Source organism: Neovison vison, chromosome 4, assembly GCF_020171115.1.
Source record: "Neovison vison isolate M4711 chromosome 4, ASM_NN_V1, whole genome shotgun sequence".
Taxonomy (NCBI): domain Eukaryota; kingdom Metazoa; phylum Chordata; class Mammalia; order Carnivora; family Mustelidae; genus Neogale; species Neogale vison.
In genome coordinates, this window is record NC_058094.1 from 198,888,772 (window position 1) to 198,903,397 (window position 14,626).

General features: G+C 41.2%; 1 protein-coding gene across 1 annotated transcript in view; it reads right to left on the reverse strand.

The window, feature by feature from the left end:
- WNT2 (Wnt family member 2) overlaps positions 1 to 14,626 on the reverse strand; it is a 47,492-nt gene that overhangs the window by 30,760 nt on the left and 2,106 nt on the right. The window contains exons 2-3 of the mRNA XM_044246436.1: positions 14,218 to 14,444; positions 8,549 to 8,826 (exon numbers count right to left, since the gene is read on the reverse strand). Coding sequence (XP_044102371.1) covers positions 8,549 to 8,826; positions 14,218 to 14,444 — 505 coding nt within the window. The remainder of the gene's footprint in view (positions 1 to 8,548; positions 8,827 to 14,217; positions 14,445 to 14,626) is intronic.

Genomic DNA, 14,626 nt, shown 5'->3' on the forward strand with positions numbered 1-14,626 from the left:
GGGTGGGGATGGGGCAGGTGGGCTGTAACTTCCCCATCTTCCATAGACACTTCTGTACGGTATAATTTACTTTTTGTTTGGGCAATTCTTCTCTTACAGCAGGAAGAGAGGACAGTAGAAAGAACTGATAGCAGTGGCTTGTTGTCTCTCTCCAGTGTGTGAGGCTAAAATCTTCTTCGAAAAACAGGCCCATGACACAGGTCCTGTTTTCTTTTTTGTCTCAGATCTTTCCTAAAAGATCTCTTCTGCTTCTTGTTTGATTCTGAGTGGCTGTGTCTTCAAGGTTGCCATCAGTATCCCATTCCCAGCCTTCCCTACCTCCTCTCTCACATTCTCCTGGCCCCCATGGCTTTTCATATCACCAAACTGGCCAGCACAGTCAGCATCAATGCTTCACTTAAGCTTTTACTCTGGGGCATCCAGTGAATAAATACTTGTTCATTTGACATGACTACATGAGAAAAAAATAAATATGGCTCCTAAGGACAGCAATACTCTTTTGGTATTCAACCTCATGGAAACCATTTTTAGCTGGCCAGATAACTTGTCTCAAAAAATCTTTGATAGGCTCATAATTGCTTCAGTGCTAAAATCATAGTTAGCAGTTTCTTTATGTGGCCCTTAAATCTCTAATTTTGAGCATTTTAAGCCTTTGGTCTGCAGAGGCTAATTTCTAGACTTAGGATTTAAGAAACTTCTATATATTAGCATTCTCTCCCAAAGAAACAAAAGTCTGAATGTTTAAAATAAATAAATAAATAAATAAAAGCTATAGAAGAAGGTAATACATGCATTGAGCAGACTAGAACAACTCTTTTGATTTTATATTTATCTGCCCAGCTTATTGTCAGAACATAATAAGGAAGCTTAACTTTCATTAGGGTCTCACATATGTCAAACCACACTAAACACTTTATACTCAGTACTTACTTAACCCACCCAAACACTTCATATTTACTGTGTTACAGAAGCCACACAAACATATAAAATATGTCCTATTTTTATCCCCATTTCCTGGACTAGGACATTAGATACTAGATCTTGTCCTTGGTCTCACAGGTAGCGTGGCTGAGGCAGGATGTAACCCAATCGTGACTGGCAGCAAGTCTATACTGTCTATACCTCAAATCACTCTACCAGCATTTGTTATCCTGGGGTTTTCCCCTCCCCCAGCTCCCAGGGGTTCATGATCTCTGGGTTCAGTGAGCTTTAGGAAAGTTGTTTGTTTGTTTGTTTGTTTGTTAAGATTTTTTACTTTATTTTATTTTATTTTTATTTGAGAGAGAGACCATGAGAGAGAGCATGAGAGGTGAAAAGGTCAGAGGGAGAAGTAGACTCTCCGTGGAGCCGGGAGCCCGATGCGGGACTCGATCCTGGGACTCTGGGACCGTGACCTGAGCCGAAGACAATTGCCCAACCAACTGAGCCACCCAGGCGCCCTGTTTGTTTTTTAAGACTTTATTTATTTTGAAAGAGAAAGCACAAGCCACGGGGAGGGACGGAAGGAGAAGCCGGCTTTTCACTGGGCAGGGAGTCCGATAAGGGGCTCAGTCCCAGGACCCCAGGATCATGACCTGAGTTGAAGGACTGAGCCACTCAGGCTTCCCAGGAAAAGTTTTTACATATAGTGTTTGCATATCTAATTACAGTCTACAAAGAATTTTTGCCAGTTAGAAAGACTTCTCCCAAAGAGAATGAAATTTTGGTTTCTTAAGTCAGCTTTGCTGAAAATGGAGCCCAACAACCCCAGGGTATCTTTGTAAGATTTCTTTACAGGACATCTCTTCCTACCAGAATGAGGGCAACCGACCTTATACTCTGTGAAATGTATGCCAGCTTAACTATTAACCTTGCCTTAGAAATTCAGTTTAGAATTTACTTTAGGTGCTTCTATGCTATGTTTTAACTAAATTACTTAATTAAGTGTGGGCATTCAAAGAAGGGTTAGTACTTTACTTTTTTAGTTGAGTGTATGCAACAAAGCTACTCATATATTTCTGGTCTTCTATCAGTTTTCTTGAGGGAAACATATTTAATTTTCTGAGGGAAAACATATTTAATTTTCAGATGCTGGCTTACAGCCAAGTACATTTATTAACAAATCCTTTTGACAGGTTCATATCTCTAAGATAAGAGTTACTGAAAATCAGACCAACGTCTATAAATACAAGTTCTGGAACTAGGAAACAAGGGACATTTATTAGCCACCTGTGCAGCTGATTTGCATATAACTTAAATGAGACATTGTGATTTCTTGAGCACTGTCATTCTTCAAAAACAGTGACTTCAGGTGGGTTTTGTTAGGAAATATAAGGTATGGAATTCAGGAACATTACCGTTGGCTAACCATATATATATAATAGTTCTTATTGACTAACGAAGCCAGTCTAAAAACATTTTCTATGAATAATAGAACTTTACATGGAACCATAACAATTTTGTTAAAAGTTATTCTCTGCTTTGGGACTTTGATTCTGGTTAGTTTTTGATTCCTATGCTCTATAAAGATTTATAGTATGAAGCACATACTATGTACAGGTACAAGACAGGGGTGAGGTTGGCACAACTGATCTACCTTTTCAAAATGCATTTAATTCTATGAACTAAGGAGACCAGTTAGAAAACAAATGCAAAGTGAGATTGTGCCTCATAAGGATGCTCAACATAATTTAAAGGAGGATTTATATGAAGAGGAGGTTAAAGAAATCTGGCTCTGTAGTTCAGTTTGATTTTATCATTTTCTGTTGATAGTCCTTACTTTTGGAGAATGTGATTTTCATGCCTAGTTCTCTTGGTTCATAACAATTATTAATTATTTGAGGGGCATCATGGGAGTGATATCTCGGAAGTTTTTATTAAGGTCCAAGATTACTTGCCTGTAGTAAGTCTATGCTTGTGTCTTGGACAATATCCATTTCTGTTGGACTTTGGACATATTTCCTATAGACAGAAATACCTGTTCTGTCCCAGTTTCCCAATGGGCCAAGTTCAGGGACAGTCCCCAGTGCTCTACCGCTTTGACTTTGAGTGGCCCTGGTTTGCTCAGGGCATGGAACTAGCTCTGAATCCCTTGACCCTCCAAATTTCTCCCATATAAAATACAGGATGCCAAGTTAAGTCTGAATTTCAGATGATTTTAGCTAGCAGTAAATTCATTTTGTTTGCTATTTCTAGCCTTCCTATTAGACCTTAGTCTCTTCATATGCAAAATATGGATAGTAATGTTACTTGCCTTTTAGGCCTGCTTAAAACCTGGTGTGTACATTTTAGCTGATGTGGAAATTCTCTTTAGGTAACCTGTCTAAAGTCATGCTCAAGTATTAGAGCCAATGTTCTGATTCCAGAACCCCAGCTTCCATATGCCTCGGAAGATGCTGTCAATAGCTAAGATCCGCTAATGAATAAAGTAGCCAATAGCAATGTTAAACATTATGTTAAAAATATAAATTTCAACACAGTTGCCACATGCTAATTTTTTGTTAGTATTCATCAGAAAACCTAATATCTACATCAGCCCTCATATGTGTATTTAAGGCTGAAAATAAAATTCAAGGAAGTAAACATTTCTCACAATTTTCCTACTCTATTTAATAAGGCACTAATTCAAACACATCACAGAACATCTGAACTTTGAAATCTATCAGCCCTTCAAAGGGGACTCCAGAGGAGTTAAGAATGCGTAAGAGTGGAACTTAAATGTTTAACATCTCCACTGTTCAGTGCCTTCCTGTTGCTTCCCAGCGATGTCCAAATCTCTCCACACGGCGTTCGAGGCTGAGATCTGGCAGACGCCAGTGTGCAGCCTCAGCCCCTATTAAGTCTTAGTTAGGAACCCCACCCTAGAGCCCTCGTCATTCCTCAACTTTGATGTTCTTTCTGCTCCACTATCTTTCTTGGCCTTGCAATTTCTTCATCCTGGAAAGAATTTTTCCTATCTCAATCATGGGAAATCTTTATCTCCAGCTCCAACATCCAGTTCTGTTGTGACCCAACCTTTCTTTCCTCAGCTTTCTGGCCCTGTGGCTGTTTCTTCTGTTAATACCCACAGCCTAGAGCTTGCCTGGCGCTTGTGTCTCCCTCCTCCCCACAATGAACCGGTCATTCCTCCTGATCAGGAGGCTCTTTGTCCCATGCTTTTCCACCTACGACTTAGTGCCCCAGAGTAACGCGTTAATTATCTATCGACCTAAACTGAGTCCCATAGCGCGTAGGCCTCTCAGAGAGGCAGCAGTGCCATTAGGTGGAACATTCTCAAGCCACCCAGCAAGGCTCCATTACTTCAAATACACTCCCAGGAACCAGTAGTCGTGTTTCTGGCATTTAAAACAATATCCTCCCTGGGGCGCCTGGGTGGCTCAGTGGGTTAAAGCCTCTGCCTTCAGCTCAGGTCATGATCTCAGGGTCCTGGGATGGAGCCCCGTATCGGGCTCTCTGCTCAGTGGAGAGCCTGTTTCCTCCTCTCTCTCTCTGCCTGCCTCTCTGCCTACTTGTGATCTCTGTCTGTTAAATAAATAAACTCTTTAAAAAATAATAATAATAAAACAATATCCTCCCTGTTGTTAAAGAAGAATATAAGTTCACTGTAGGGTACTTGTGAGAGAAAGACCTACACAAAATATCATCATTAAACTACCTTCCAAGGGCAGCCGCTGCTCTTTTCAAGATACAGAAACTCTGTGTTTTTCTCAGAATTGCTCAGCAGAGCCCCCATGGAAGGTCCACGAGGAGAGAAGGACGAGCCCCACTGGGTTTGAGCCCCAAGCCCAGCGTGCCTCGGCCATCTGACTCCTTAGACACCATGTCCAGCCCAGTCTGCAGCTTGCTGTCTGAAAAGTGGGGATACTCGTGCTGGTTTTTATCCTACAGGGTTTCCTGGAAGATCAAATGACAAATTTTGGGTAGTGTTTTATAAACTAGAGAATACCGCATGCCTGTATGTTAGTGTGCTTAACTGTACCAGAGATGGCTCTACGGCTACCTGGGGCCCGTCAGACCGAGTCCTCAGTAATAGTTCCTCCTGGGTTTGTGTCTAGGTCTATTCCTGAAGTCACAGATGACCTTCGCTTCACTAAAGAGAAAGGAATGGACTTTTATGGAGTGCAGCTGCCTCTCCGGTTCTGTGCTATCTACCTTATTCTTGTCTTCCCACAGCACCACGGAATACCCTTTACAGAGGAGAAAAACGGAATTTCAGTGAGCAACGCCATAGATACTGCAAGATTAAAACTAGGTAGATCTGGGACGCCTGGGTGGCTCAGTTGGTTGAACGACTGCCTTCGGCTCAGGGCGTGATTCTGGAGTCCGGGGATCGAGTCCCGCATCAGGCTCCCAGCTCCATGGGGAGTCTGCTTCGCTCTCTGACCTTCTCCTCGCTCGTGCTCTCTCTCACTGTCTCTCTCTCTCAAATAAATAAATAAAATCTTTAAAAAAAAAAAATAAATAAAACTAGGTAGATCTGATTTTAAATTCCATATTCTCTGTGTTTTCACAGTAAGAGAATTTCAGGGGAAAAAGTTTTCCTGGAATTCTTATCATGCACATTTCCAGTGATCCTAGGGCCTCGCTTGACTAGATACAGATTCTTTTGATTCTCTTAGAAAAGGTCAAAGAAGCTGTGATTGCTTCAACTGGTTGTGATTACTTGTGACTATTTCTAAAGAGTAGACTAACGTAAAAGCCATTTTCAAGCTTATGAAAGGGAACAAATGGTGTTATCTACCACGTAACTTCGTCTCGTAATTTGCATATTTTAACATATAATTTAGAAGATTCTGTGGCATGGCATCTTTAGATTTAAAAAAAACTGTTGAGAGACACTGAAATTTCCTTCTTGATAGACTGTAGGTTTTGAAGAAGGTAGATTTATCTTTTTAGAACTTAATAATCTGATATAGCGGTGGAAAATTGGACTCAGTCAAGGATGAATTTTCAAGTACATATCAAGGGAAAACACCATTACTACAAATTCTGAGACTGTGATTAAAAAGATATGACAGCACAGAGGATCTGAAATGACATTACAGTACGGGGACACATGAGGGTGCTCTAACCAGCTGCTGTAATAAATGAATTAAACTGTTCAAATATTAGGGGAAAATTAAGGCCCACTGTGAATGGCAGTGTTGAATTCGCTTTATAGTATTGGCTAAGTATAATCTTGGAATCGGTGTTTTTTTCTTTTAAATAAAGCGTATTGGTCCCCGACCCGCATTTTAAAAAGTAGATGTTCATCATATTGGGCAATATGGGAAACACTGAAAAGCACAAAGCAGAAACTAAGAAGGAACAGACAGTGCTCTCCGATCGGGGATACTGGGTCTTTCTAGAGCCAGGCCAGTTGGAGGCTTAGCTCAGGAGGCCTGCCTTCAAACACAAGCCCAGCCTGTTCTCATTTTGATTCCACAGACCTTCTGCTCGTAGGAAGGGGGAGCAGAGACTGGGGGTCTAATGACCGCAAGAAGAGAATTAAAGACGCATGTTTATCTCAATACATTCACTCTCATTAAAGTTCATATTCACTGACATCATGCATCTCCTTGAAAAAGTCTGCCCACCCACCATTAATTAAAGCCACATTTTAAAAAGTCAGCGTGTGCACTTTTATTCCAATCAAAAGTAGCCTCCTAGGTTTTGCAGACTAGGCAGGAGAATATCTGAGGCCTGACAGCTGTTCACCTCTACACAGTGAAGAATCATGTGATTTATATTAGAAGTCACATTAAATCAGGGCCTACGATATAATAGCTAAGATCTGTTGTCTTGAAGAAGTGAAACATTCAAAACCTAATGGCCTATTAAGCAAAATTAACATTTCTTTTGACAAATCGACATTCTTTTGGTTACGGCATAGGACCATATGCCTTTACCTTTAGGAATAGTCTTCTAGATCTAACTACACACCCTGTTTGAATAATTAAGCAGCAAGCTCCCATCAAAGACACCACACTTTATAACTTATACATGTGGTATCAATGTCAAAACAAAGGTCAATGTAAATTTTTTAAAATCTAAACCATTGCACAAACAGTAATTACCAATAGTTGTAGGATTACACAACCATAGTCTATATTCTTGGCAGTAGTCACTGTAGGTTCGTAAATTCATGAAAATAAGGAATGTTGATTTTTAAAGTTCAAGAAAGGTACTATTTGTAAACAGCTCAGGTCACACTCATTTTATTCCATGTGTTAAGCAAGACTTTCCTTCCAACTTCCTTTAAATGAGATTTGTTCTTTCCATGAGCCTAGTAAAAGGGTTTTTATCCAAACAGATCTGCATTCTTTTCGATTCTTTTTTCTATTAAAGCCCTCCTGGGGACCTTTCAATTTTATGCTGATCTTTCTTTACATATTAATGTCAAGCACATTTTTGTTTTGTGTTGATAAAAGACAAATTACCATTACCTCTTCCCATTGGCAATTCGATTATTCTAGAATGGTTCTGACCAAATATTTCATTAGTTTATGTTTTTTTTCCACAAAGAGATAGAGTGTGGCATTCAGACTCTCTAGTTATTCTGGTCCTGTCACCATGCGGAAAGAAATGGCACATCAACAGATCTGAATACCAGCTCTGAAATGGTTTAATCCTGGGCAAAAGCACCCCTAGGCTAGGAGTTGAACCTGAATGCCAGTACTGACTTTTCTACTGACTTTCCCTGTGACCTTGAGCACCTTAGGTCCTGTTGCCTCATGCAACAAATGGGGGCGAGGAGGCAAATAATGACAGGGTACCCACAGCCCAGGAAGTTAGTCAGGACTAGTAGATCAGGGACCAGAGCACCTCTTTGGGGCATGTCTTTACCTGGTCTACCTACTCATCCAGTCCCAGAAACTACAAGGTGGTGCTTTAATGTGTGAGAGTTGGGTCTGGTTCTAAAAAAAGCATCTCTAAATCTAGAGGTCAATAAGCCATGCCTGGTGGGTTGCTTTCCTGATGAGTTTGAGAGAAGATGCTCTGGGTCTTGATCCCCTCAGATACAAGCAATCAGTGTCCCACTCTATCTCCTGTATAGATAATACAGTATCCAGAGGGACCATAAAACACTTGATTTTAGGGGCACCTGGATGGCTCAGTGTGTTAAGCCACTGCCTTCAGCTCAGGTCATGATCTCAGGGTCCTGGGATCGAGCCTCGCATCAGGGTTTCTGCTCAGTGGAGAGCCTGCTTCCCCCTCCCTCTCTGCCTGCTTCTCTGCCTACTTGTGATCTTTCTCTGCCAAATAAGTACATAAAATCTTAAAAAAAAATTTAAAAAGATTAAAAAAGAAAAAAAAAACACAAAAAACAAACCCTTGATTCTACACAATGCCAAAAGGAATGGGTGGCCTCCTGTTCTGCTGTGGGAAGGAAGGTGGAGTGCCGGTGGAGATGTTTCAGTCTAGTCCATGATATTCTTTAGAATCTATGGCAGGGGGCAGGGGGCAGGGCAGTGGGAAGTTGGACTGTATAGCATTTTATCAACTCTAGGAAAGCTTAAGACAAATTTGGCTTAAGTGATTTATAAAGCCATGCAGTCTAGAAAACCACGAGCACCGTAGCCATCCATACCTTCCTGCCGGCTCTGTTGTTGTGAAGGTTCATCAGGGCTCTGGCGTCCTTTCCCTTCCTTTCCTTGGCGTCCACAAAGGCTCGGGCAAATTTGATCCCATAGTCAATGTTATCACTGCAGCCACCCCAGTCGAAATTGCCCTTGCTGTCCTTGGCGGTTCCTTTCTTCTTTGGATCACAGGAACAGGATTTTAGTTCTCCTTGGCTACAGGCCCTGGTGATGGCAAACACAACTCCAGCTGAGGAGACGGCGTAAACAAAGGCAGATTCCCGACTACCTGCAACAGAAATGCTTATCTTAAATGTGGTCTGGAATGGCTAGTTCGGAATAGTTTTCACACGGGCTGTTGAGCGCTGGCTCTACCTCTGGCGTCCTTCGCCATGGAGCAAGAAGGTTCTGGTGTTCTTGAAGGTTTCTCTTCTAGAGCCAGGGGTCACTTTTTAATAGGAATTGTTTCTGTATTATAAAAGCTTTTGTCAGATTAGGCATCTGTGTGACAACCATCCTTCAAGTCAGTTAAGCGTTATGAAAGAAAATGCAACAAAAGCTGTCTTGCCCATTCCTGGCTTTACATTTGCCTCCTGTCCTAGAGGAGAGGAATGCCGCCTAGGAGGCCTTCCTTCCATTTGTAACAGAGCCTGCGTTCTAGGATTCTGTCATTCCACTAAATAGTTTAGTATTCGTGCTATGGGCATCTCTCCTTGAAAAATCCTTTCAAGCTTGCAGGCCTCAGTGAGGACACTTCTGTCACATAAACAGCGGAGGCTGAAAACTGAATTCAAAGACACCCAGGGGCTGAGCCTGGGAAGAGAACTCAGGCAGTGACCAGCTTTGCGTGTTCCAACCTGGGGCGGGGGGTGGGGGGGAGGCTCTTGTTCAGCATCAGCTTTCATGAGTAATTCAGAGATGGTTGAAGGCAATATGCAATATCCTTCAGTTACATACTACGTGTGACTATTAAGGTGAATTTACTTTCTTCTGGAACACCTGCACTAATCACTGGTATTGGGTAAAAGACAGCAAAACACTTTTCTTTCGTTTTCTAGAAGGAAACAAATTTACCGCCTATAATTAGACTTGGGCAAGAACACTTTGGGGTGCTTTCTTAGAATTGTTCTTTATTAGGGCACAGGCTACTTTCCCTTACAGGCTGAAAGGTACATATTTCAGTGCAGTAACTACATTAAATTATTTTAATAATCTGTAGTAACTCATAACACGGTGTTGTGGTACAGTGACAGATATAAGGCTCTTTGGGGTCCGTGTACACCTCATTTTTCACGTGGAGCAGTATTTCATTGTTATTAGCATGCCTTTTTATTAATGGGTGCTGCAGCAAATATATTAACAATCAAAATAAAAGCTCAACAACCTAATGCCAACTCAAGGCAGAAAATGGAGGGCCATTCAGCGATGCAGTATGTCAAGACAAGTGTGACTTTTTGAACCACGCAGCTGGAAGAACAAACCACCTTCTCGCCTTGAAGCCCTGCTTGTTTCCGTTTGTCATTCACTGCGAAAATTTATTATATGTCCCTTGTAATATTTGCTCTGCTAGTCTCATTATTAAAAATCAGGAAAACATATCTACACCATATTACATGGCACTTACCTCAGCCTTCAAAAAATATGTCCCCTGAAACCTCTAACCATCAGAAAAGGAATCCATCATGCTCTGTGTTTAGGTAAAATCAATTATATGAATATTTGCCATAGGTAGCAGGTAGCACTCTCCAGGGAGAAATGGGATGGTCAAAGAGCTATTTTAAAGAGTTCTAGATTCTATTACAAGGATCACAGGTTTTCTAAGTGAACTGAGATGTTTTGTAAAAGGCGGCAATTAACAGATACTAATGTGGCTTAATCTCAGATAGTGGCTTTCCGATAAGTAAGATTTTTATCACACCCATTTTATAGTTTAGGAAAATGGCTTGTCCATAGTTAACCTCTTGATCTGCTAAGGCCCGGTTTTGTACTTGGCATATAGTGCCAGCATGGAGAGATGACGCAGAGGGGGGAGATTCCAAATGCTTAATGTATTTAGCTCTAGTTTTATTGCTTAAGGAGAAAGAAGAACAATTTTATGAGGTGGTCTTTTAGGGGAAAGGTATAGGAGATGTGGATCATAGGATGTCAGTGACCAGACAGTATTTTGAAAGGCATAGAGGAATCAGTGGCCTAGGTGCAGAATTTATCCTGGCAGAACTTGCAAACGATGATATTGACTTGTTGGCTGAAAGAAGGAAGAAAAATCACTGAAAATCTGCTGTGTTCCTGAAGGAATTTCCAAAGCAAAAATATCACCTTTGTAAATATTTGTCACTTATTTTTAAAACACATTACTAAAGAACTAGATGTCTATCTATTTAAACATAAAAGTTAGCACATTGACTGACTTTTCATTTTTACCTCCAGATGTTTTGGTGTCATGTAGATATGGCCTTAAGATGTTTTCAGTTAAGTGTCTTAGATGAATCACTAAAATGCTATGTGTGAAATAGTAGCACATTTCAAGAGTTGGCTTTGTAACAGAACAAATTTTGATCTGGGGCCTCTTAGAAAAACTGATTCTCTTTAAAGCCATCACAGTGTGAAACAAAATCCAAATCTCAAAGGTGGTACTTCCTGATGTGGTTGAAGTTTCGTTAATTTAGGGGTTGAGAGGGATACCTGGGTGGCTCAGGTCATGATCCCAGGACCCTGGGCTGGAGCCCCACATCCAGCTCCTTGGTCAGCGGGAAGCCTACTTCTCCCTCTGCCTGTCACTCCTCATACTTGTGCTTGCTTGCTCTCTCTCTGACAAATAAATAAAATCTTAAAAACATAATTTGGGGGTTGAGATAAGTCAAGAAAGGTTTTTAAGTGCATAGGCATTTTTTTTTTTCTTTCTGGGGCAGAGGATGGTTACTGGGAGGGTAAAATACTAGAAGCTCCACATTCTGGAATGTTATGGGTAGTTCAGCTCTCTCTTTAAATGCTTGCATTTCTTTTTCTTTTTCTTTTTTTTTTTTTTTAAAGATTTTATTTATTTATTTGACAGAGAGAAATCACAAGTAGATGGAGAGGCAGGCAGAGAGTGAGAGAGGGAAGCAGGCTCCCTGCTGAGCAGAGAGCCCGATGTGGGACTCGATCCCAGGACTCTGAGATCATGACCTGAGCCGAAGGCAGCGGCTTAACCCACTGAGCCACTCAGGCGCCCTTCTTTTTCTTTAATACATTACAAGGATGAGACCTGCTCACTGTTTTGTTTTTTATGGCTTATTTTAGAATTCTGGAGGTGTATTCTTGCAGGAATATTTCTGGGTTTACTAGTTTGGTCTTCTAAGTTTCTCTGCCTATGGTTGGTGACAGTCTGTGGAATGAATGAATTGCAAATGTTTCCAGAAATTGTTCTGTCTTCCTCTAGCTCTCTGAAGCAAAAGAGGCTAGTAAATGTTCTCCTTTTCTCTAGGACCATGGGATATGTTAGTAACTGTTATGTTCTCCGCATCAATGGTGTTGTCCTTTGCCTTTCCTATTCATCTATAAGGACATTTAGGTTTCCAAAAGAGAGAGTTCTTCACAACTTAAGATGTGAATTTCCCTCCAAGCAATTAATTGTAAAAATCTTTGGATAGCTTCATTGGAATTTCTTGATTATTTCCAGGATAAACTACTTTAGGCCAAATTCAGCCCTCCCATAACCAACACAAAATCATCACCGACAGTCACAGGAGTTTATATAAATGTCCAGGAAGAAAGCTGGCCTTCTGTGAAGAATGGAAAGAAATTGTGTAGCATGAGTGTTTTAAGTTTCGAGTACTTTGGCAAAACATTCAGCTTCATCTGAAAGAACTCTGAAGAAATACAGCTTAGACTCTCTTTTTTACCTGAGTCCTGACGCTCAAACTAGCACCATGTCCCCGAGTTCTAACCTCTTCCTTCTCAGCAGCCCTACAGCCAAGATTAAAGGATTTTACAGATGAATCCCCAGCTTTGCTAGACACGTTATCTTTAGGTTCCTTCCATGGGCAACACTGCTTCCTTTGATTGCTGATCTAAAGGTTTTTATTCAATATGGAGACATCTGAATGGATTTTTGCAGACAGAATTAGGAGGTGAGCATTTTGTGAAGGAGAAGGATATTTAATTTGTAATGACTGAAAAATGATTGTGAGTACTTTGGAAAGAAAGTCCTCACACAGCCTTAAACACTGAGAGCCTGTCCACAACATACCCAAAGATCACTTGTGTTAGATATTTGTAAACTGTCTCTGACAAGGTCCAGCACTTTAATTGATTCAATGGTGAGCTAATCTAGGTGAAGTCTTAAAATTCCATGTAGTTGAAATTTACTATTAACCTTTCAAAAATCTGCGATGTCATATTGAAACTCCAAAAGGAATGCACGAGAATATAGTTCTTAAACTAGAGAATAAAATTGCAGAATATCGCAGTAAATTAACTTTAGGGATACACTGAGCGAGAGTACTACGCCCTTGGGGGATTTTAGAGACATTCAGTTATGCATTTGGCCTCATAAAACCCTAGGGCTGTGATGATTACATGATAGAAACACCCTCTGTTAAGCATTACCAAGTGTACAGCCTGGACAATTTTCTTAGGAATGGGGGGGGGTGGTGGTGGGCAAAAACAAGTGTAGTTTCCTGTTTCTGGGGTTCACACATAAACTGTTGTGTTTTCAGTCGGATTTCCCAATAGCAAATGGGCCGTGCTACGTCTTGAAGAATGCTAATGATGCCAGGTTAAGGGATGGGTATTTTTGACAATGAAATCTGATTTTCAGTTAATTTGCTACTTCCCATATTCAGGAATTTAAGAAATTTATTATGTAATTAGATGTGTTTAATGCTCCTTCTAAGTAAAACAGAAACAAAACAAACATGTGTTTGAAAACAATGTATTCATGGTTCTCACCCAAATCCTCCATAAATATTATTCTTCCTAAAATGTGCCTTAAAAAAACAAACAAACAAGAAAACAAAAACAAACAAACAAACAAAAAAAAACAGGTGCTCACTATGAGTTCATCCATTCATTCAACCCATCAATGAGTGAATAGTACCAAGCAAGTGCAGGGAAAGAGAGGCTAGTCCCTGCCTTGCAGAATTTATAATCTACTGTAGGAAAAAAATGTTGAATTTAGACACAGAGTGACCCACAGCTGAGTAGCTGAATGAGAGATAAAAGGTTTAAGACAGAGATTTGTCTCTTCTTTTTAATATACATACAGGGTTTTTGTTTTGTTTTGTTTTTTGAAATACATACTTCTTAGTCAGTAAAAGATTTGAGTATTCCATCCTGATCTGCTCAGATCCTCTGGAAGTTTCAAGTCCCAGAAAGAATAAACAAGTCAAGAGAGAGCCCTATGACCGTTTCCTTTCTCCTGAAGACAAAATCTGATCTTGGAGGAACAGGCAAGGTAGTGACAGGATATAGACAGACAGAGCAAAGAGCCAAGAGACAGTTCATCCTAAGCTACGCCTGGCCTCCTTCAAAAGTTGAGGCAAGTTCCTTGGTTTCTCTAGTCGTCATCTGCAAAACAGAGACAGGGCCAACCCAAAAGAAGTAGCTTCTGACTAGTAAAGTGCAAGACAAGATGAGCAGGGTCTCTGAAGCCCCAGTCAGGGGACAGCCCCGTGGAACTCCATGAAGGCAGGGGACTTACTTCGGAGCAGGACCCTGCCAAAGAGACTGTGATCCCGGTCCAGCGTGTTGCAGTTCCAGCGGTGCTGGCGGAACTGGTGCTGGCACTCTGCCGTCCACTCGGCCACTCCGAGGCCAATGGCCCGCATCACGTCCGGGTGCCGGTGGCACAGCTGTCGCTGGCGGCTCACCAGGCCTGGAACATTGTCACACATTACCCTGGAGGAGCCACCTGTAGCTCTCATGTACCTGCAAAGGACCAACACAGAGGTGAAAACACCACAAAGGGCCAGGGCTGGTGTTGTGTTGCCCAGGAAACGAAAGAGCTCAGAGCTTGGTTCAAATAAGAATTCCTGATCCTCTGGAGGATATAGGAAAGCAAGAAGCGGCACAGCAGGCATGGGAATGATCTGGTAGAAGCCTCCCCAGAT